We start from the raw sequence: 25178 nt of genomic DNA on the forward strand, positions 1-25178 counted from the left end.
ATTGCTCAATTGTTCTAATGTTCAGCTGTAATCTATTCTCTTGTAACTTAAGGCCATTGGATCTAATCCTGCCCTCTGAGGCAGAAGAGAACAAGTCTTTGCTCACTTTTATGTGACAGCCCTTCAGATATTTGAAGTGTGCTCTCATGTCCCCACTCAGTCTTCCATTCTTTGGGCCAGACATAACCAGTTCTTCAAACTTTCCTCATAGGATTTGTTTTGTAAGGACTTTTGCAGAGGTGATCTTAGAGGCGCAGAGGTGATCTTAGAGGCACAGCCTGTAACCTTTGAAAATTCCTGGAGAACAGGTGAGGTGCTAAAAGGCCAAATGTTGAATTGGTGAGGTGCTGTGGAAGAACAAATGGAAGAGATAAGCAAATCTTGTTTGTGTCTTCAAAAAACGGGGAGAGGAGGATCTTGGAAACTACGGTCTGGTCAGTTTGATGTCAGTACTTAGCAAGATCCTAGAAGAGATTATGAAGCTGCTCTTGAGCACTTAGAAAAGAATCTGGTGATTACTAGAAGCCAGCATGGATTTGTGAAGAACAGATTAATATTATATCTTTTTTGTATAGAGTTACTCATTTAGTAGAGCATTAGAATGCTGTGGGCATAGTGGCTGGCATCCAGGAAGATGTACCTGCAAAAGGAAAAGCTTCCCCACTACCACTCTGGCTTCACAGCCTTGGGTGTTTTTGAGAATTCACTGATGCTTCACTAATGAGAATTTTGAGAATCCACTAATGCTCTGGAAGTGCCCTATGTCACCTGCACAAGCTTCAGGGACTGGTGTGTGTGTGTGTGTGTGTGTGTGAGAGAGAGAGAGAGAGAGAGAGAGAGGGGGAGAGAGAGAGAGAGGGAGAGAGGGCACGTCTGGATGCTGAATTGCATGTTGGCACATCTCTACTTAACACAATCTTGGACTGCATTACAACAGGCAGAGAGTCCAGATTACAAGAAATATTTCCACTCTGTTCTGTGCTGGTCAGATCTCACTTGGAATCTGGTGCAGGGATGTATCTAGGGTGGGGCAGGTAGGGCACATGCCCTGGGCGCCACTTGAAGGGGGTGCCATTTTTTTAAATTAAAAAAAATTTTTTTAATGGCTGCTGAAAACAAAATGGCCACCGCGCATGCTCAAATGGCCTCTGTGAGGCCCTAGGCTGTTCCAGGCCTTGCAGAGGCTATTTGAGCATGTACGGCAGCCATTTCACACAGTGGCCCACAGTTTCACACAATGGCCCACTGCTTTCTGGGCCCTGAATGTTAGTAAGGGCATTGATAAAGTGGAATGGGGTCTGAGAAGGGCAAAAAAGGATGGTGAGGGTTTTAGGAAACAATTCTGAAGATGAATAGTTGCAGTTGCTGATATCTTTAGCCTACAGAACAGAAGACTAAGAGGAGATAGGATAGCCTTATTCAAATATTTGAATGGCTGTCACATAGAAGAAGGGGTACACTCATTATCTGTTGCTCTTGAGAGTAGGAATGGTACCAATGTATTGAAATTACAAGGAGACAGATTCAGGCTAGACATTAGGATGAATTTCCTAACTGTAAGAGCTGTTCAACAGTGGAACAATCTGCCTTACAGAGTGCTGGGCTCTTCTGCCCTGGAGATTTTCAACAGAGGCTGGACAGGCTTCTGTCAGGAATACTGTAGCAGTTTTCTTCAGGACAATATGAGGAGGTTTTGCTTCTTCCAGCACCATCTTGAAATGGACACACAGAGTGCGGGGGCACACACAGAGGGGAAGTGTCCTCCTTACCAAGACTTTCCTCACAGAGTTCTATGGCCAAAGTGCTTGGGAGGATGACACTTCCCAGTACTTCATTACTTCATCATCTGTTGTTTACTTCATTAGCTTGTGGGACAGGTTCTGCAGTTGGGAAGGGGCCATCTTCTAGCACCCTTCAAAATCCTTATCTTGACTCAACAGAAAGGAGGTTTTATGGTACACCCCTGTAAAGATTGGATGACAGCACCATCCAGAGCTTGTCCCAGGCTCAGGGAGAAAGATTATCAGGAGCTCTTCTGTCACTGGCTTGCCTCTCTTCTGTCAGGGACTATAGTTTTTAGAAGATGCTAAAAACTTAAATATGATGGTTCCATAGATTATAGGAACTAGAGTTAACTAGGGTTATTAGTTTGTTCTATAGTCTCTGGCCTCTTTCAGTTCTGTTTTTAAAGCCTCAGCTGGTGCACAGAGCACCAGAGGAGGAGAGTAAGTACGCTGTTCTCGCACGTGAAGGGGTCACATGGTACTCCAGGCAGGGAGGCTGGGTGCATGTGAGAATTCAAGTTTCTTACTATGAATCTGAGAATGTAACATAATGAGTTTTTCTGTAGAATATAGCAAGGCAATGACTGGGGATGATGGGAGTTGTAGTCTAACAACATCTGGCAGCCCAAGTTTGAATACCCCTGCAGTAAGGCTCAGCTGCTTCTTACAGCAGTGCAGGACCAGGGCAATGTGGAGCATCTTTGCCGGTTCCAGGCACTCCATTCTCACCTTCTTGATTTGGACCTTGAAGGCCAAGGAAAAGTGTGAGGTGCATGGAGGGCAAGTTGTAAGCAAGCACAATTTGGGACATTGCACAACATCATTACTAATCATGTGGCACATCGGTTAAGGCATCACCCAATTTTGTGGCGCCTGAGCAAAAATGAGATAGCCTTAACTCTGTTCGTTAACTGGAAGGGATTTTTTTTTGCCTGTCTAATATAATTAATGGCCCACATGTTATGCAGGCTTAGGAGGGAGGAGCAAGAACTCCACCCTTATATGGAGCCAATAAACTCTCTATGCTCAAGACTTGCCTCATAGTACAGTACATGGGGATGTTGATGATGTGATTTTTGCTCCTTTCCTCTCTCCACAAAAGCCCTTTTTGTTGCTATGTATATGTCCCTGATGGTCTCACAGCCCTCGGGGACATCTTTCTGGCAACAAAAGGGATTTAGGAATTTCCATCCTAAGTCCTGTCCTGTCCTAGGAAAGGTCCAAGGACCTCTTGATTGGGCTATAGTATTCATAAAGTGATTGATATGTTGGTCAGTCTTATCTATTTTCGGACTCCCAGGAGTTTGATTCAGTGGATTCGCAGGTTGTCTTTCCTTATCCACATTGAGGTTTTATATGGTAGTGGACTCTGACTGTTGTCATGCACTCTCTAGGTTAAGTAACAATTGAGCAAACATCCTGGCTAGAATGATGGTGTTCTTAATTAGAATTTCAGAAACACTTAAGATATCGCTCATTATGTGTGCTAGGGTAGTGCTTCCAAGGACACACATCCTTTCCCACATCTTCCTAGGCAATAATGCCAGAAATCTTGTTTTGTTTTCAACTAATTTGTAGTCAAAAGGAAGGTGGAGAGGGGGAGGCTGTGTGTGCACCTACACTCAAGCTTTCCCCAAAAAGCTCCCCGGCCCGTCTCTGCTTTGAACTGTACTTGGAGTCCTTCCCTCAGCAGGTGAGGGCAGGGTGTGCTAAAATAGGGCTCAAATATAACAAAATCCAACAGAAAATAATAAAATTGCCCTCATCTGAAAGATGGGTGCTATCAGCTCTGTAAAAATGTGGGGTGGAAAATGTAATGCTAGGGTGTTCACTGTAATCTGGGCCTGATTTCACAACTGACCTTTTATGTGTTAAGTCAAAGCACCTGGAGTCACCCTCCCACCTCCAAGCAGGCCAGTAGCCAGCCTAAAAATTTAAGTAGGTGCAAAAAAAAAAAAGGGGGGGGGACAGCTTATCTGGCCCCCATCAGTCCTTTAAGTGCAAGGAACATCCAGTTATTTAAAAATTATTCGCAGGGTTTTTTTAATTGCCTCCAAGAGAGCCATGAAAAACAGTCTGAACTTTCAACAAGAACTCATAAAAATGAGCAAGGACCTGCCTATTGGGGCTTTACTTCTTAGAAGGCCCAGATCATTGCCCCTCCCCGACCTCTGCAATGGATAATCAGGACTTGAGGCAGCTGAAAATTTTAAAATGTTGGAATAGAATCTAGATAGTGAAAATTTGATAGGAGAGGATTTCAGTGGTGTGGTTTCATCAATAACTGACAGGCATAGTGTAACTAAATCAACACATGGGCAAATTTCTATTTCCCCCCTTTTAATTTTATCCAAGTTAAAAATATTTTAATAATTGAAGAACTTTCAGTCCTTGGTGTGGTGGGAGTTGATGTCTGGATGCCAAGCCAATCAACCAGCCCCAACCAACCAACCAATCATCTATTACAGTAATAGACCAGCATAAAAAGCAGGAGGTGATTACACAGTACAAAGTAAAATGCATAATGATTTGTTAAAAGGCCTAAGGAAACATTAAAAAGCATTTAAACACATAAAAAGGCATATACATAAGACATAAAGGTATAAAAAGCATTTAAAAATGATAAAAAGGGATAAAAGGCACAAAAAACAGCATGGGCCCTGGGTATTTAAGAGAACTCCTTCTATGCTATGAACCACACTGCCCATTGAGATCACCTGGAGAGGTTCACCTGGAGTTGCCACTGGCTCATCTGGTAGCTACCCAGGGACGGGCCTTCTCCATTGCTGCCCCGAAGCTTTGGAACACACTTTCTGCTGAAATAAGAGCCTCCCCATCTCTTACAGCTTTTAAAAAGGCAGTCAAGATGCATTTGTTCACCCAGGCTTTTAATTAGATATTGTTTTAATTGTGTTTTTAATAGTTTTAACATTTTAAATTCTAATTGTTGTAATGTTTTAATCTTTTTATCTGTTGTGTTTCTTGTTTTGTTGTAAACCACTCAGAGACTTGAGTTTTGGGCAGTAGACAAATGTGTTAAATAGATAGATAGATAAAAAGGCGTAATTGCATAAAAGCCTAAGTGATATAGCAAGACTATATAACTATATATAAAGAGTGCAAAGATATAAAGATATAGATATATAAAGAATGCAAAGCTATAGCACAAAAAAGTGGGAGGAACTGTATTGGTGTGCTGTATTGGATGAACACATTATAGCACGCAAGAGCCAACAGGAGGTCAGACTAGGGCTGCTTGGTCCCACTGCTTACCAGTATGCGATGGATTTTGGATGCTGCTGCACAGAATCTGGTAATGCTGTAGGTAATAATGGGCTTAGAGTCAGAAAACAGCATAGAGACATAGATATGCCTCGAACGTCCGGATACTTGCATAGCAATGGATGGATAAAGGAAGAGTGAATGTCTCTGTAATACAAACCGTGAAGTGGGACATGCTCAGTTATTTCAATCTGCCCAGAGCCGCAGGGGCATTGTCGTTCTGTGAGTGGGATCTTTTTGAAAATGCCTTCTAGCACAGCTGAAGGGAGGGCATGGCAATGTGCCAAGATGAATGCCTTCTATGTTTTGGGACTTCCGTTGAGTAAGATATGACGACAGGGTTAGGGTAAATATGTAAGACTTTCATTGATGAAAAAATTTGGGACCCTGCTTAAATCAGTTTGGCGCTGTATAGCCATTATACACCGTGGATGCCAAGCCCTCACCTCTTACCCGGCTGCAGGAGGCGACAGCAAGGTGAGGATGAAACAGCCCTAGATGCCGAGCCGCAACTGGGAACACAGCTATGGACGGGTGGGGCGAAGAGTGACACTGGCCAATGATGTCAGTTGGCTGGCAGTGGGGCAGAGGTTGGGGGTGAGGGCAGGGGAGCTGGGATGATAGTGAGGCCACTGGCTGAGGCCAGCAAAGGCCTGTTTAATAATGGGTGGGAAGAAGAGATGGCGGCAGGATGTCCGGTCTGTGAGGTACTATTTAATGAGGGCCTGGCCAGGGATGAGAGCAGGCAGCACCAGGGAGTGGCTGGGTTCCATGGAGGCCAGTCATAAAGAGGAGCTACCACAGGGAGAAAAGGTGATTAAAGCCCCCTCTGCCACCACTGAGGCCAACCCAGAAAGACCTCCTGAGTGCCTCACAGGCCTGTCCGGTCCACATCGCTACAAAAGACGACACGTTTTCTACACCATGTATCTTCTGCTCACAGATTCTTTACTACACCTTGTATAGCACAGAAAATCTGCAGAACAGATATTAGCCCTCAAGTTTTATGTGGATCACACTTTTTTGGATGAATAAATAATCTAATAACACCCAGTGGGAAGCAACTATTTAAACCTATGTGGCAGGGGCAATACTGGGTGGGTGGGAGCTGAAGGGAAGCCATGTACTGGCCCTCCCAGGGTGTCGTCCCCCCCCCCGCCCCAGTGCTCCCATCTCTGGCACACACACACACATATTTTACCTGAATGGGGAGGATGAATAATCACTGGCATCAGGAGGCAGGTGACTGCACCTGACCTGTCTCCTTACTGGTGATTGGGAGTGCAAGACATGTTGGGGTTAGAAGCCGTTCCTCCTTGTCCTCAGGGGTGGGAAAAGCATACCTGCCAACCTGTCCCTATTTTCCCATTCATGTGAATGGGAAAATAGGGACATGTTGGCAGGAATGGAAAAGGAGGAGAAGCTGTTGCCACAATGTTCCCTTCCATTTGTCAAGGAGAAGCTACCTCTGAGTCTCTCAGTGCTGACTCTTCCTCCTCCCATCTTTGGCAAATAGGCCTTCTGTAGGTAGAATTTAGAGAATGGTCAGCCATATTGTGGAATGTAAGAGTCTGAGAGCTGGGGGGGGGGGAAGCTAACATTTGGGGGGAAAGACTACTGGGGAAACGGATAGTCATGGTTATGTTGTTTTGAATATGAGCTCAATCTGTATCAATAAACAAAACCTGGTTGACTCAAAAATAAGCAATCACCCTTCCTCCAAGTGGCCCCTGGGTCATCACAGGAGGAGGCTCTGGGGATGGAGACTTTTCACTGAGGGGGAGGGCAGGAAAGGTCACTGGCACTGTGAGGCTCATGCCACAGGAACCTTCTCCCATCTGCTTCCCAACTATAAATGGGAACATCCCTTGGGGTGTTGAGCAATATAGTCATGAACCTACTTTACAGGATGAAAAACTTCATGAGGCCTTGCTAGAAAAAAGCTGAAGCTGCACTGCATTAGAGTGATCAGACCAAATAATAAAGTAATAAAGACATCTACTAACTGTTCATTCTCAAATGCAGAGAGTTGCAAAACACAATTCAGTTTTCTCCATCAATCAAGTATGATTTTACTAACACCGTATGAAACTAAGAACCATTGATAAGAATAAGAACCAAATAGAAATAATTTTACAAGAAGCCTTGTAAAGCCTTGAAGAATTATGATAAGCCTTGTAAAGTCTTGAAGAATCATGATAAACAGTACAATCTGACAAATGTCCTCAAGAAGGAACTACATTTACTTTCTTACTCTCATGCCTTCTTACTTGCATGTTTCCTATCCCTCACCTTGTCTCAGGTTTCTAAGTTCAAAGCTGCACTTAAAAAAAATAAGGGTGGCACATTAAAAATTCTAGATACATATATTTTTCTTTTCCAATTCCCATGTTGTTTTGTACCTGCAGGTTCCTGCTTCTGGGTTGCAGTTCTGAATGGCAATGTGGTGGGCATTGTTGCCGCAAGAGGCAATGAGGAAGACAACACAGTGGAGCTGCGTCGCATGTCTGTTGACTCCAAATACCGTGGTAAAGGGATTGCCAAAGCTTTGGGTCGCAAGGTGCTGGAGTTTGCGATGGTCAATAATTATTCATCCATTGTACTAGGAACTACAGCAGTGAAAGTGGCAGCCCACAAATTATATGAGTCTTTAGGATTCAAGCATGTGGGTGTTGTTGAACACTACACTCTGCCTGGGATGACACATTCTATGCTAGAGCGAATGTTTTTCCAGCTTCGCTACCACCGCTACTGCCTGCAGCTGCGCGAAGAATAAAAAGGCCTCAACTTAATTTTGTTCCTCCCCCTAAATCAGTGTTTTGTGGGAGTTTTGTCATTGTTTATTTGCAGATTACATTTTATTTTTATGTTCCTTCATTTCATTGAGTTCATTTGCTTTGTACAGATTTCTTGTACAAACAAAGGGTCATTCGTTTCTGACATGCTTGTAGAGTGATGGTGCTAATGCTGGAGGTCCTGTTGGCTGTCCTTAATGCATACATTTGTTCAGTGACCAAGGGGGTCAAGATGGATTCTCTCCCACCCACCCCCTCAGTCTTCTCTTGCCCAGGTTACCTACATAAGCACAGAGACTTTAAATACATAACAGTGCTGCTTGTCTGGTGTGTGTAAATAGTCTACCCCCTTCCCTGAAATTTCAAAAGGTGTAGTGATAAACTTCGGGATACAGCTAAGTGGAGAAATTTTACTTGAATGCATTTCTCAGTATTTCATGGACAAGTATGCATTCATTTTACTATGACATATTGGTTAATAATACTGAAAGAAGATGTGAAAAACCTGCTTGCTATGATGCATGAAGAGAAAGTGTTTGCATGCTTTCAAACACATGGCACTGCCAAGTAGGCTCTGATCTTGCACTTTTTGGATGTACCTCATTCTGCCAACTGTCTAAAAGAATCTTGTGCATCCGATAACTATGACTTATTCTTTTATCCCTATTTTCTTCCCAAGCCAGCAGATAGACTTGAAGCATTTTGAATCCTGAGCCTAGTGTAACATATGTAAATTACTGAAATATCATATGCGCTGATGTATTTATAACCTGCAATTCTGTGCCAGATGCCTGTACATGCAGCAGAATTTATTTTGATTTAATTTTACTTTCATGTATAATTTTAGTTTGTTTATTATTTTTGCTTTTTAAATTCAAGCTCTAGCTTTTGCTGACTGGTTTCACTGAGAGACAACGGAGGCTTCAGTTTCTATGGCAACACACTTGTATGCTAATATGTGCACCAAATCTAAATGCTTCAGAAAAGCAATATGCAAAAGACAGATAACTGAAGTTGCAAGTTTGGCTGAAGGCGGCAGGGGAAACAAAGATGCTATTTTTAATCACTCGCTAGTGGGATAAATATAGACAGCCTGCCACAAAAAGTAACTGCTGCTTTAATGATGTCAAATTTGCTAATTGTACAGTACAATGCAAACAGCAATGCAACACAGATTTGGCATGTGTCTGTACTTAGGATGTACATTGCCAGCCACAAAAAATAATCAAGATTATAGCTTCTTCTGGCTTCAAATACCAGTTTTATAACGTATTTAAAGAAATAGCAATTTTGCATGTAGTTTAGTAGATGTTACTTGGAGGGGTAACACTTCAGAGAGAAGGTGAGTGATGAAGTCAAATAAAAGGGTGACCTTTTCATCAGGTTGGGAACACTCATATACAGTATTTGGTGGTAATCAAACCAAATTTCTTCTATTCCAGCTTAGTGTTGCTAAAATTCAATAGTCCAAGGGCAAGAATTTGGTATCTGGTCGTTGATTTACAGAAACAATCTGTTCTGTAACAAAACCAATAGAGTCTGATGCAAGGACCAGGATTAATCGCAACAGTGCCCTCAGTATTCCTCTAAACCCACTTGAAGGGTACTGAAACCCCCCTGATCTGTGTCTTCAGAGCCAGCATCTCTTCCTTCCTTAGAATGAAGGAAGAGAGAATAACTTCTGTGGAAGAGAAATTCCACTGATAGTCCTAGCACGTGGAAAGAGGAGCAATTGCTGTCTCCATGCCTGTGATAAGATCACAACCAAAAGAAAAGAGTAGGTGCAAAAAAGCCAAAATATGTCATCTTTTGAACAGGTAGATGCCTTGTCTGCTGGTATTCTTCCTGCCACAGACATTGCCATCCCTAAAATGGGAGCATCCAATGGTGTTCCAGCAATAAAACAAATTGATCAGTAATATGGATTGAATTTGATTTCCAGAATGTACCTGTTAGAATTGAGTGTGTGTGTGGATGTGGAATGTATTTTTTAAATATTTCTATGCTGTACATTTCTCCTAAAGCTGAAATATGTATTGTGGGAAGGTATAGGACAGAGGTGTATAGTGTACAGAAATTGGTATAATATTTTCTAGCTGTTTTCAGTAATTTCATTAAACTGCATAACACAGAATAATATTATAAAGTGTTAGGAAAAAGTGAAAGAAAATAACTGCTTGTGCCTTTTAATTTTTTTTTGTTTCTGTGTTGTCACTGCACTAAATGATTTCTGAAGAATCAAAATATTATGTAGTCTAAATTATTGGGGGGCAGCAGGGGACAAAGTCTAAACCGAAATTTTATTGAGGCACTTTAAGAATGTGGCTGGTTTTGATTCCTGTACCTTAAAGTTTTCAATTTTCATATCTTTGTGAAAAGCCACCCCACCCCACCCCAAAAAAAGAATGAAAGAAAAAAGAAAAGAAAAGAAAAAGAAAGTTCCACCACAGAAGCATATGAGAGACACCCTCTTCTGGTGTTATGTAACCATATATATGCTCTACATGCTTACAATGCCAACAGGAGCACTCTGGCAAGTTTCACCACCCTAATACCAACACACTCTGTATTCCCGTACCCTGCTGACCATGAGTATAGAGTGAAGAAGACTAATGGTATACAGTAATCCCTAGATAGAAATCTATACAAGGGACAGAGTAGATCATAATGAAGGTAGTGTTACTTTCAGTGTCAAAGAAGGCATTGAGAACTGAGAGACAAACTTATCATTTTGGATAGAAATACCCTAATATTATGCTGGGGACTGGTCGGGGGAAGGCAGCAAATTCAGATTTGATACTAAATGTATGTAAACATGAAGCAGCAGTAAATCACAGCTCCCTGATGTGTGATTTGTATGTGTATGATTTGTATAATAAGTGAATGGACACAACTATCTTAAGTTTATATTTAACAAAGTTTGTGTGATGTGGCTCATGCCATCACTCCAAACAAATAGCTCTCCCCAGTACAGCCATTATCATCTTAAATTCTTACTCAGTTTTTATGGCTTCTTGCAAGAGAAATAAGTCCAGTCTTAGACTAGCAGTTGCATATATGACAAACATGAGTATTAGTGTGAAGGATGAAGTTCACAGTACTGGACGCGCTCTCTTTTTTCTATAAAGTCTACATATGTTACTCTTCAAACAGTCCCCAACACGCTCCTACCCCCATATCAGCTTGCTGTTCAGGGATTAGCCTTCATGAGAGGGCCAGTCCACTGGGGAGAACCAGAGGCACCATATGCTTCGGGTCTTAATTGGACTGCACTCCCATGAGGTAGGTTATCCAACTATAGGGAGCCCCACTGATGTGGAGCTCTGGGTATCTCTGGTTAATAATAGAACTCATACTCCATACCTTCCGCTCTCCACTCAACTTTTCCAGACTTCCAAGGTCCAGTCTGCTTCCTGTGTCTTTGTGGGTGGGCAGAGTTGTGGGTGGGTGGGCAGAGCCATTGTGGGTGGGCAGAGTTGGGAAAGACCAGGGATGGATCCTACATCCACAGCCAAATGGGCCAATCTGGGACCAGCATTGCAGCCTATGTAAATCCGCCACCACAGGGCATCCTGGGGCAGGGCACCTGTGGGTTTAAGCAATCCCTGGCAAGCCAGGTGGTAATGCAGGGCAAAAATTCTCATGGATATGTGTTGCGGGGAGACTAGACTGTTGAAGGAGGAGTTCGCAGCAGTCACCGGGACTGGGAAAGGTGTTGCTGGGGTACCCTTCCTTAGGGCTTGCATGGCTCCAGCAACTGGCCAGGCACTTTCATGAGAGAGCTGTCCTTGGGAGAAGGGAACGTACATCTATTGCATGTTTTATCATCACACAGGGCTTTTGAGCACACCCGTTTTGTTCCGTTGTACAGTCCTGCTCATGAGGTATGGCCGAGACTGCATGCTTGCACCCAGGGGAAGGTGCTGGTCCCCGCCCTTCCCCTGTAAACTGGTACAAAAATTAGAACAGAATCACTGAAAAAACCTGGAGCTTTCTTTTAATCCAAATTTTGGATTATCCCGTTCATGTCAGATTTCCTTTGCCTGTATGCATGATACTGCACTAGTCTGGGGTACCTCCAAGCCGGGGAGATATTTACATACAGAGTTGAAGGCACCCCTCTATACACTTGGAGGGAGCAGTACTATCCATGGGAACCTTCAAAATACAGACACTGCCCAGGCATCCAGGGAAATCAATGCCTTGCTGCCCAACCAGAAAGCACATGCAATGCCTTTGAAAGGATGCCTTGCTGAGCAGCCATGCTAAATAAGGTTGTAATATTAATGAAAGGTTTCTTTGTGTATGTGGCCCTTCCCCTTCCCCAGATGGAAGCTGTCAAAACGTTTTGTATGTTCATTCCAAGGAAAGGTCCTGCGTATGCCTGGCAATGCTCTAAGGTGTGTGTTGCAGGTTGTTCCAATGGACAGAGACAGACATCCAAGCCAATAGACAGAGACAGACATCAGGTTTGTGGGGCTACATGTTGTCTCTTTCTTTATATGACGGGACCACAGCAAGGTTGCCATAGCCGGGGTTTCCACAGGTTATTGCATGGGGTCGGCTCATTGGTATTTCTGCTAAGTGCTGTTGTTTCACTCCCCCCAATGGCCTGGCACGTGTGCCCTTTGTTGGGGAAACAATCTAGTTGTTCAATTTCTGCTGTTGGTAGGGCTTCAAGTATTTGTGCACATATTTCTGCAGCTCTCAATTGCTGGAGACCTTTCCTGTTGTGCTTGTCTTGTCATCCCATCCTTTTTGTGTCGATGGACAAGGGGGGCCAATAACACAGGCTGGAGAATGTGGTGTTTCTCCACTGTGTTCTTTCCCTTTAAATGGATAAATGCTAGGGAAGTGGTATCTTTATTGCCAAGCAACAGCAGGAGTAATGCAGCGCAGAGGGCAAGGCAACAGCTCAGAGAGATGGTCAGTGAGAAGCCCAGCTGCCAAAGAGGCAGCACATTTCTGGGCTACTCTCTATGGTTTCAGAAGAAGCCACAGCACAAAACCCAGTTCATGGCAGCTGCAGAATTTGAACAAAACAATGGGCCTTTGGAACCTGAGGTTTCAGCTGTGAAACTCACTACAAACCAAAGGTATCTTCTAAATCAAATCCATGTTTGTGGTTGGAAACCGAGGACGACAAAACTGCGGTTTCACGCAATCAGACAACAAACCTGAACCTCTGGCACATTTGCCTCCGGTTTGGGGTTATGTCTGAATGTGGTCGTTAGGTAACTTCTCTTAATATACCATTGTTGACAGGGAAAATTCCTGAGAAATCACCACATTCCAGTACCCTAGCTATCATGATATTATTAAATGAGTAAATAACAGTATTCATCTCTGCTGGAATTTGTCAAATTTGTGGATAAATTTCCATAACTTTTACCAATTCACAGTTCCAAAGGCTTTTGTCATGTGTACAAATACCATACAGGTCTTTAGTCTGTTCACAGAATCATTTTCTTGATATGATCATATTCTTAATTGTGTTTACAGTGTGATGACCAGTTTAGAAACTACATTGTGGTTCTCAGTACAGAATTGACTAAAGGATATATGAATCTGTTAAGGGTTATCTGTGCAACATTTTTTTCTTCTATAAACTATAAAATGGTTATTGCAGATAGATATTCTTTTATATTGATGAAATAGAAAGACACCAGCTTTGTGTCATCTGCAGCTTTGTTGTGTTAGCTGCAGGTTTATTGTTGAACACAGTAGATCAACAATTGATGATGTTCTGCTTATTGAGCGAGGTTGTCACCTTTCTTTATAAACTTCTGATTACCATCTGCTATGAGAATGGGAGCTGAAGCACAGAGTTTGGGCCATTCATAGTACAACCTTCTTAAAGGTTTGGCATGCCATGCTTGTCAGCTGCTATGTGTTCTGTTCCCACCTTAGACAGCTTTGCAGTATTGTTTGGCCTGATGATAGTTTGCCTTCTTTGACACATGATCTTGTCACATTATCTGAAATTTAGGGGCAGTGTGACTTGTCTTCAATAGCTTGTTTACTGCAGAGTTCTGATTTAATCAGTCCAGAAGTGTCTATGTTTGAAAAGCTGGAACTGTGACTGCCATGTTGTATGACACATCTCTGAGTTTCTACTAAGTGGAATTTTCTTTAACTTTTGCTAAAGGAATCCCCAATAATTGATCCAAGTTTGCTTATATACAGTGGGTCTTTCAAGGCACCAATATCAGCCTTTTGTGATGACTTCAGCTACCTGACAACCAGATATGTTAGTTTTCTGAATTTGAATATGCAAAATTCCCTCTTATTTGCATATAATCTGCTTAATTTCCCCCCTCAAAAAATTACTATACAAATTTTCCTGTTGCCCTAAATAGATTATTATCTTATTTGGCATGTTATTTGACCTAGCTATACAGTAAAAACAAAACAAAAAAAACCACAGCCACCTTATGATTCCCCCCCTCACTGTATATTTTTCAAGTAATTTTTCAAGTAACCAAGTACACATTTTATAAATTTAAAATTTTCCATGGAAAAATAAGTATAGGAATCCCCCCACCCCGCCGCCACCAAAGTTGTCTGTTTTGGAAAAATTCCACCCCACTTCTCTGCTGCCAACACACTTTGATGAGAACCACCAAATTACATAGTACTTCTCACAAGCCAACAGACCAACATTCAACTTTTTTCAAAGAGTGGGTGGAACATATGTCCTAGACCAGTGTTTCTCAAACTTTTTGGAGTCAAGGACCGCTAAATTCTTCGTGCAGAGTTTCAAGGACCGCTACATTCTTCATGCGCAGTTTCCCGGACCAGCAGTTAGTAAAGGGGTTTCAAGTCTGTCTGTCTATCTATCTATCAGACTTCTATACTGCCCAAAACTTGCATCTCTGGGCAGTTTAGAATGAAAATAATATAAGCATTGAAATAATTAAATTTGGAATCTTTTGCAAACATGGAATATTAGGGGTTCTTAACCTTGGGTCCCTCAGTTAAACTCCCATAACCCCCAACAACAATGGCATTTGGCCATTATGGCTGGGGATTATGGGAGTAGAAGTCCACCAACGTCTGGGTACCCAAGGTTGAGAACCCCTGAATTTAAAAGCCTGGGTGAACAAATTTGTCTCCAGTATGTCTGGAGTGGAGGTGCTTGTGATTACTCAATGGAGAGGGGATGTTGGGCCATTAGAAAAATTCAAAAGCTACATGGGGCCAATGAAAACAACATACAAGCAAGCCCCACTTATGCAAGAGGGAAACAGCGTTTCCTCTCAAGACGCCTCAACCACAACAGGCAGCTGGGTTTCAATCAACCAACCTTTGGCTGCAAACAATGAGCATGCAAGAACCAGTAGCCCTTGTAGTGGCACCCACTGCCATACTTTTTCCTCCATGCCCCCGCACCGCATACAGTTTGAAGCTGTAAAGATAGGGAATAAGATAGCTGTAGGAAGATCTCAGCAGCACGTGGAGGCAAGGCACAAGAAGGGTCCCATGCCTCCGTGATACTCTTCCTCTTCCATGCCATGTGCAAAATTGAGGAAGTGAGTGCCTTGATTTCAGTTGTGGGGGGGGGGGTTGACTCCCAGTCAGGGACCGGCACTCAACCCTTCGGGGACCGGCAGCGGTCCAGGGACCGGTGGTTGAGAAACACTGTCCTAGACCACACACAATTGTGTAATTTGCCATATGCCACTCTTTTGGCATAGGAGACTTCTATGCTGTTTTTTATTTGTCGGCCTGCTTAAAATCAATGTTAGTGATAGTGAGCTCCATCTCAGCATACATGGAAAAAAATGGCTATTGGATACTGAAGCTACAATGCTCACATGTCAGCATGCTCATATAAATAGTAAAATCTCCAAGGACAATAATTTGTTCTGGAGTGAAAATCCTTTTATGGTGTAAACCACTGAGGCTTTCATTTCATTTGTGTGAGTCATTGTTGAAGTGTAGGCACCAATAATTAATAAACAAACTGATGTAAAACACCATGTTACAGATGATCTTGGGGCACAAATCAGCTTTGAAAGCAATCCCTACCTTGGCTCATCCAGTAGATGGCACATCCAGTAACTGGTATAACCTGCTCCCACTCCTTCAAAAGGCAAATTTAGTTAAACTAATTCAGAAATGTCTCTATTATACTTCTTAAGTATAATAGTTTGCGTTATAAATGTTTGTGTGCTATAAATGTTTGTGTGTTTTTTTGTCCAGAAACATTTTACATACAATCATCCAACTATCAGTTTAAATTTTTAACTGGACTTTGACCACTACATTGAATGACCAGTCAGGAGTGGCAGTCTAGCAGGTACAGGAGATCAGTTTGTGTTTAGGAGTCCTGTAGCAGCATGCCTACGAAGACCATCTCTCTTACCTTAGGAACATACACACCACATATCTGTGGCAGTCTATGGAGAGTGAGCATCACCCCGCCTCTCAGGGTTGTACAGCCTCTCAGCAGCATCCACTACCTGTCCCTGTTACCACTTCCCCATCAACACAGGACCTTATAACAAGAAAGTAAATTGCTGGTCTTCATAGACTGCTGAATAGTTTGACTGTATATCAAGTGACAGAATCTCTGTCATCCTCTTTAACAATCAGTTATTGCATCACTAGTGCCAAAGATGCCACAAGCATATAAGCTGACATGAATGCTGGATTTGTGATCAGAGTTATTATGCCCTACGCTATATACATAGTTTGGCCCAGTGATTTCCAACCTGGGGTCCTCCAAATGTTACTGAACTACAACTCCCAACATCCCCATCTACAATGTATTGTGAATGGGGATGCTGGAGGTTGTAGTTGAGGAACTCTGGAGGACCCCAGGTTGGGAACCAGTGGTTTAGCCAACCAAAGCTAAATAACTTTGTTTGTTTGTTTGACATATTTTTATACTGCCCAAAATCTGCATCTCTGGGTGATTTACTCATTAATGTAGCCCTAGCAAAGGAGGGCTGAAGGAATTACTCACACTTACCTAAGGTGTAAGTGTGGCATATGGCCTCCATGACATATGGAAGGCAGGAAGCCCCTGTTCCTCAGTACAGCCGATCGCGTCTGCCTGCTGCCTGCTGCCCCCTCCTCCTGCAACCAAAGCTCTGATAAATTGTTGTGCCATAGAATAGTCAGTCACGGGACTGACAAGAGAGAGAAAAAACGCTTTTCTGGTGCAACAGTTGTTTTCAAATCACTTGGGAAATGTGACTACAATACTCTCAGATTCAATAGTGAGTAGCAAATTGTCCAGGAAGTCCCACATAGTCATAATATGAAGGGAGTCATTAAAAGGATTCTCAAAGGGAGAGTCAAGAGCGCCACATATCTTCAGGAAGCTTGCAGTTTATTTAACATTATGATAATCATTCTTTTGCTATGTAAACTGATTTGATAACTTTTTGTTTAATAAATAAACAAACACATAAATAAATTACAGACTGATGATTTTGAGTCAGGGTAAATATTGAAATACCTAAATCTGGAGGTAAAATCCAATTGTTCAGGGTAGTGAACTCCCAAGCAAAAAGTCCCCAGAGGATCTCTCTCTAGACTGAGTGAATAGCACGTGAGGTTTAAGAAAGTGCAAAGTAATTCTGACCAGGACATAAAATCCTAACCACATATGCACTAACAGAACCCTGTCATCTGCTTTTCCTAGAAAAAAAAATGCTCTGAGCTGCCTCAGATTGACTCACTGAGTTCTTCCGTGTTCTTCAAAAGTTCTTTTGTCTCATTCTAAGTACTTTCAGATTTGGAGGGAGCAATTTATGTAATTTCTGAGCTAATCCGAGGTGAGCTCTCAGTAGTTTGCCTGTCTCTAATTGCAATACTGATTTTGCTCACCATTACCAGATATAATGTGGCATTAGTGGAGAACAACGTTCTACAGATATATGTATATATGTCTAAATCTACCTCCTAACTATTTACCTACAAACACATACACACACACACACACACATGCATCTTGAAAATAAATTAGTCAACTCTGTCCAACCTGAATGTTGCTGATGTAACACTTCCTGAGCAAATGTTATATGAAACATTCACCTCACAGACTAGTGATTAAAATTACCACCACCTAGTCAGAGATTGCCTAGCAAGCTTACAATTTGAAAGAAGATTTAAAAATGAGGGCTGCTACCTTAGCAAATATGTGGGAAAAGCTGTACTTCCTCCTCCAATGTTTTAGAAGTAGCTTTTAAGGGCTATATGTTGGGTGTCGGACTTCATGTCACTATGTCTGCTGTGATGACATCACAGATGCCCATTAAAAAAACAACAACATAAGTCACAAAGGCCAATCCCATTAAACAGCACTTTGGACAAAGAAAAAGAAGGAAAAGGCACCAGCCTGAAAATTATAATATAGTTTAATATAGTATTAAATACTCAGCTCTGGGAATAGACTATTGTATGCTAGAAATATATCTGGCATACTGTGGGTATTCTATGCTTTAAAAAAAATTGCATTCTATACTGAGATGAGAATCTGTGCTAAGAAAAGTTTAATTCCACAACCTCTATAAAATATACAGAATTGCATCATGTTCACTTATTTTGTATAATTTATTTTGGTTTTGCTAATCAGAAGGAAGAGCAAGGGGTTGGGGGAAGCACACAAGTTCCACTCCCAACCCTCTGCAAATTTCATTCAGCCACACTTCTGATTTTCAGGCATGCCTTCACAATTATAAAGACTTTAAACTTAGGATCTGTTCCTTCTCGACATGAGCTCCCAGTCAATCATGCATGAAAGCAACCCTAGTTTCCCCCTTCCCCTCTTGGCATGCATGCACAAGCAGTGTCCCAGGAAAGTACAAGAGGTGGAAGGTCCATGTATGCCTCCCACGTCAGCATCCAGCCTGCTCTCTCTATACTGTGGAAGTTACTCGAGATTCAGAGCTCCAGCAACATGAGAGCTAAAGCGATATGGGAGACGCACGCAGACAACCCGATCTTCAGTCGGTACTGGTGCTTGGCTTGTATGTGTACTGTATGCACACACCAGTGAAGCAGAGAAGAAACAAGGTTCACATGGGGAAGGATCATGTTCTTACTGTAAAAGGAAAGCAAGCAAGGTGATATTCTCAGGAAGCAGAATTCTGCTATGAAGCAGAATTCTGAGTTTTCACAAAATCACAGCATATGCATGGACATATCACAAAATGGTTTTGACAGTATTACAAAAGAGTATTGTGATGGAGAGCCTGTTATAAAACATCAATCAGTGGGAAATAATGTTGGATCTTATTTTACAAAATGCAGTTTTAAATCTCCTTATATAAAAGCACTTTTAAGTGCCTATCTTGCCTTGATCATACCCTATATGTATATACATTTAGAATACATTTGACTGTTGTGAACTATGAGGAACATTGCCTTCAATCTCATTTGGGCCAGAGCCAAATTTACTGTGTGTGTATATGTGGATTTCTGTATAATACTACCACAGTGCTATGCTTGCATCCGCACATACTGATAGCTTGAAACAATGATAGCTTGAAACAATTGTATATGTGCTTGCATTATCTTTGAGATCAGGTATAAGACCCTCTACTTGGGTATTAGCAGACCATATTCAGTGCCATCTTCCAAACTGCCCAAAGACAGGGGGGAGAAAAACTTGAGAATGCTTAGTTTCCCCAAAACTGAATGTTTCCAAATTTTGTTCTGCAGAACTATAGGGTTTAATAAAAACTTTCAGTGGGTTCCACAACGAGCAGATGGGTTGCATGGAAGACACCTTTCCCTTCATTTCCTACTAGCAGGCATTCATTCTGAGTTTGTGCCAAGATCTTGCAAATATACCTCATAAACCTAGTAGGGCGCATGCCTTACTACCTGCTCCACATCCTCTAAATGCATAAGTGTTTCACAGCAGGTGCACAGCTACTCTGGGCAGCTAGGTCAATGTGGAAAGAGTTCACTGAGCCTAAAGGCCAGTGACCTAAATAACTGTATCTGTTTTTCTTCATACTGACAGAAAACAATGTGGGGAAACATTATGTCTATTATGTCATAATAATAGTACGTGCTCACGTACTCAGCTCAGCATACTATGTCCTGTACTTTCTGATAAAAAGATACTGCAAGTCCTATGTACATATGTAAGAAAGCAATAATTACTATGGTAAAGAAAGGTGATGTTTACAAATGAAGGGAGCGGAAGCCAGTGGGGTAAAGGGCTAAAGAAGGGGTTACAGCAATCAGGTTCTGCTGCTGGTCCTATGAAGCAGGTCCAATATTGCCAAGGGTCACTGCACTACAAGATTTTATATACACAAGTGATGCTTAAATTGGTATTTGCCTTTCTTACACCAGTATTTCAGCTGTAAAACCTGCATTTGCTAGAAAGTACATATGATTTTAAAATGGATATCTTCTGCACCGAATCCTAAAAATATTCACTTGAAACCTTTCAGATTAAAAGGTTTTCTTAACATTTCTAGCATGGTGGATTGGAATTCAGTTGTTTAGCATGGGGATGGCTGTGAAATACCTTTGTACAATAAAGAATCTCCTTTGTAGAGTTCTTAGAACATTCTTAGAACATTAGAACTGAAATGTTGAGAGACCATCCTGGCCTTTTCACCAGTCTGTCGGGTTTACTGGCAAGGTACAAAAATGTCCCCGCAGATAGCTCCACCAGCATCCTCATGTCAAGACTGCAACATCATCGGGGGGGGGGGGAGTTCCTCACTCCAACTGTACAACGTGACTGTGTCTCAATAAAATATCCACTTGAATGTATGATTTTTCCTGTGGCAGCAAATAATAAAGATATTCACTGTTTGGGGAAATGTTGGGTACTGGGCATGTATCAGTACTATCCAGTTACTGCAGGAAATACCAGTAAATGTTAAATATGCAAGCTGATCATCTGTATATGCTTTAGGTATATGAGGCCCAGACCTAAGCTGCTTCTCTTGAGGTTGGTGATCAGTAGCAAATCTTCCACTGACAGAATACTGAAATACTAGATATACATATGGCTTAAATGAATGTTGTCTGCCTCAACAAAGCGTGGTGCATGAAAGACTAGGTACTTTTTTCCTGATGGCCGCAATAACTGTGAAGATTAACAATTTCTGCTGTGATTAAAATTTGATAACATAAGGGTTATTTGGTTACATTTTATTACATAAGCCTAACAAGATGAAAGAATTATAATATGAAAGCCACCAATGTAAATCATGTATGAATGAATAAAGTCTAAGCAATTTACCATTTTAAAAAAATACTGTAATAAATTACAACCTGAAGGTGTTTGCTTTCCCCAAGGAATTTAAAATATTTAATATATGATTTGTTGTTCCATCTAATATTATATTTCTGTAATAAAAATGTGCCGCTAGTAGACCATATTTATAGCAAACCAATACTTGAAATTGTTTGCAGTGTGTGAAAACAAGGTGGTTGGGTAGATTTATCAGTGTCTGAACATCAATATGCATTGTTTCATGCATCAACATTAATATGCTTTGTGAAAAACCTAAGCCCCCATATCCCTTCTGACATTTAGGTTCCCTGACCACAACCTACATGAGGCAACTTCTTTGTCTCAGTGGTGAAAAATAGATAAAGATCAAAAATAACAGCAGTTGATAGTAAAGGAGAGGGCACTTTAATGGGAGCAGCTTTAGATGACATATACACAATTTGGGTGGTGTCATAAATTTCCCAGGGTGATCATGCAGGTGTCCTAGTGAGTTAATCCTATGGGGAAGAGTGGGTTCCTAGTGGCTATTCAGGAGCAATGTTGTCTTGTCATATAGTTCAACAAAAAGTTGCAGTGTATTCCCAGCCCCAAAGATGGGTGTTCAGTGCTCCAGCCAGTCTAGAACAGGAGCTTCATAGTGCTGTTCAGGTCTTGTGGGGGAAAGTTATTTATGTTTCTTTAAGGTATTTATATATGGCTTTTCCGTTGACCTCACGAAGTAATTTGCATAGAAAACTGAAACAATAAGCATCAATAAAACGTATACAACAAAAACATTTTCAAAAGCTGCCATCTTAAATCAGACAGCCTGTTCTGCCTTTTCTCTGCTCCAAGATTGCCCCATTTGCCCTGGAATGACTGTTGAGGGAACAAGGACCTCCTGCGAGCTGGAATTTCTTATTGCTATACAGCAGGGAAGAGGGGAGTGGTTCTCGAGAATGAGAAAGGGGGAAAGCTTCCTTCCTGAAACTTAGCAGGACAGAGAGGGTCATGGTATATTCTCCCCCAATTCCTATCGCCCCAATCCAGGCTATTTACTATAAGAGGCTCGAGCAAACTCATTCATTCTCTTCCCGATCATCCTCTATTCCCATGTGTTGTTTTCTTAAGCAGACACTTCCCATGACCTATGGATATAGGCCAATATATCTATCAATCAATATATCACACTCCATAAATATAATTCAATTAAAGCAAAAAACAAAACAAAACACACAAACACCTTTGGTTTACAGGGATAATTATGGGTGTAGCAGCTTCATCTGAGCTCCAAAAAGTGAGGAAATCATATGGCCTATGATGATCACTCTATGAGGGCATGAGACCTAATGTACAGTCAGATACATTGTACGGCTCTGCAAACTCTGCAAACTGTGGAAACTCAATTTGGCAAGGTCCTCCACGCTTTAGTTCTCTATCTGTATAGGCTGGTGGCAATAGCAAAAGCTGGGAATTAGTATTACAGCAATTTAAGAAGAATTTGGTAATATGTGCCTCTGAGTGCTGCTACCTCAGCTGTGCTTTGTCTTATTTTTGAAATTCAGAAAGCTGCTTTTGACTGTGGCTCTTGCACTGAGACCATGTCATCTAGTATGAGCATCTGGTATGAAATGTGACAGCAGAGGAGATGCATTTTGTTTTTCACAGTAAATCTTCAGAAGCAGAGTCCCATACCTCTGTTTTGCTCTGAAATGAAGGTACAGTTGTGAATGGTGATTAAATGGAACAGAGCTATAACTGGGCAGACAGGTTCAAAGAACCCAAGCCGCCCAGCTCCCAAGAGCCGCCAGCCTGGCCTTCCAGTCTGCTTCATTGTCAGCTGGATATTTTCTTCATTCTCTATCTTGCTCCAAAAACACCAAGCCCACTCCACTGGCTGAGAAATAAGCTCCGGAAGGCCATGCTGGTGCCTCTGGGTGCTGGCTATGCCCCACCATGTTATATCACATGCAGCGGGTGGGAGGGCATAGCCAGTACCTTGAAGGACTAGTGCAGCCCTGCTGAGGTCATTTCCCAGCCAACAATGAAACAGACTGGGTATTTTTTTTACTTGCTTGGAGCAAGGGAGAGAATGAAGAAAACATTTTCCATCCCTATTGTAAGCATTCCTTGTAGCAATTATGATCACACGATTCTGACTGAAAGAGATGCCTTTTTACTAATCATGCTGATTGTAAGTGTTGCCTGCTGACATAATAGCACTCACCATATACTCAAAGGCACACATTACCAAATTCTTCCTAAGCATTGCTCTAACACTAATCCCAGTTTTTGCCATTACCATTGGCCTATGTAAGCAATGAATTGGAACAAGGGAAACCTAGCCAAATTTTGTTTCCATGTGTATGATTTTGTAGGCCAGTACAATAACTCAGTCTGGACATCAGGTCTCATGCCCTCATGGACCATCAAACTTCCTTGCTTTTTGGATCTCAGCTGGATCTGCCAAACTGAGCTATCCCAGTAAATGAAAGGATTTTTTGTTGTTGCTTCAATTGAATTTATTGTGTTGTAATTTGAATAATTTCCTTCAGTAACTTGGCAATAAGTTGGTTTATAAATGTATCAGATAAATATTAGAAACATACTCAGCAACCTAACACCAGTGTGGAAGAAACACTTTTAATTATTTTGTTGCCACCTAATGGCACAGTGGGGAAATGACTAGCAAGCCAGAGGTTGCCAGTTCGAATCCCCGCTGGTATGTTTCCCAGACTATGAGAAACAACTATATCAGGCAGCAGCGATATAGGAAGATGCTGAAAGGCATAATCTCATATTGCGTGGGAGGAGGCAATGTATTCTACCAAAGACAACCACAGAGCTCTGTGGTCACCAGGAGTCAACACTGACAAACTTTAATACCTATTGGTACTGATGGCCATCTGTAATGCACCTAGCACTACTCCTGTGAACCCAATTTATATCTTTTGAATTGCAAATCTACTTTCCTTCTGAGGGAGGGATCTATATGAAGTAGGTTTTCAGTATGATTGTACTAGAAACTGTGTTAATACTTTTGTGACCAGGACTGCAGGGCTGTTGTAAAAAATATTATTCTAATCCTTAGTGCTCTTTCTCTCCCCCATTTCTTTATTTATTTGCAATGCATGACTATTTGAATGATTATTTTAACACTCTTTCCATTGTATGTGCCAGAAAAAATGTTGGGATCAGCTACTGAGAGTATACTTTTTCTGAATATAGTGGTTCATTTAGCTAATAAACCTAATTAACCAGCTAATGTGGCCAATAACTCTTGATGCTCCATAATTTTTTTTCTAAAAGATTAGTCTCCACTTTCTAATAGATGAATAGAATTGACATGCTTTCTTTAGTTATTTTTTAATTCTGACAATCTCTTGCTAAACTCATGTTCAGCTGCAGAGTACAATTCTGTGCATATTTAACAAGGTAATACAGGTGATGTGGTTAAACATCTTAAAGTGCTGTGAAATTATAGAGGGAATATTTAGACACATACATTTATACACAGAGTGTTGGCATGATATATTGCCTTTTCTAAAACCCATGAAACTGAAATATCAAAAAAATCTTCATATGAGAGTGAAGGTGCTTACATTCATGCACAATCACTTCCTACATGTGTGCTGGTGTATTTCTATCTGATGCATCTTTATGAGTTACTTTGCATCTTTATGAGTTACTTATTTTTGGAGTGCTTCTCCAAAATGCCATGAACTATAGTAAATATCCAGGCAGAAGTTTAACAGCTTCATTTATCACTTATTGCTTCTCCAGCAAGCCTTTATCCCTGTTCCACTCAGACTAATGGAAGTGCAAGGTCTTTCTTGGCTCTGGATGGAAGGAAGATTGCCAGGTTTCAACTCCTCCTGATGTGTGCTCTGTTTAATTGCATTTCCTTGGTGCCAATGCATACTAAGAGGAAGTTGGCCGTTAGCTACTTGCATCACCGCCTGTTAACATATTTCCTCCCCCTCAAATAGCAAAAATTCAGGGTGCTTTTGGGAAATGTTTGTAAACCATCATGTGCCCCACCCCTTATTTGGCTTCGATCTAACTTGTAATAATATACAATATTATTATGTTCTACAGATCAGTTGTCAAAATTAATAG

The 25178-nt window shown here is 41.5% G+C and overlaps 1 protein-coding gene across 2 annotated transcripts in view; it reads left to right on the forward strand.

Moving 5' to 3' along the window:
• The window catches only part of NAT8L (N-acetyltransferase 8 like), a 76575-nt gene extending 65869 nt beyond the window's left edge, over window positions 1–10706 (forward strand). For both annotated transcript variants that reach the window (XM_053306980.1, XM_053306979.1), the window contains one exon: window positions 7475–10706. In XM_053306980.1, the coding sequence (XP_053162955.1) occupies window positions 7475–7842 (368 nt within the window). In that variant the 3' untranslated portion in view covers window positions 7843–10706. The remainder of the gene's footprint in view (window positions 1–7474) is intronic.
• The last annotated feature ends 14472 nt before the right edge of the window (window positions 10707–25178 follow it).

This window comes from Hemicordylus capensis, chromosome 3 (genome assembly GCF_027244095.1).
Source record: "Hemicordylus capensis ecotype Gifberg chromosome 3, rHemCap1.1.pri, whole genome shotgun sequence".
Classification (NCBI taxonomy): Eukaryota; Metazoa; Chordata; class Lepidosauria; order Squamata; family Cordylidae; genus Hemicordylus; species Hemicordylus capensis.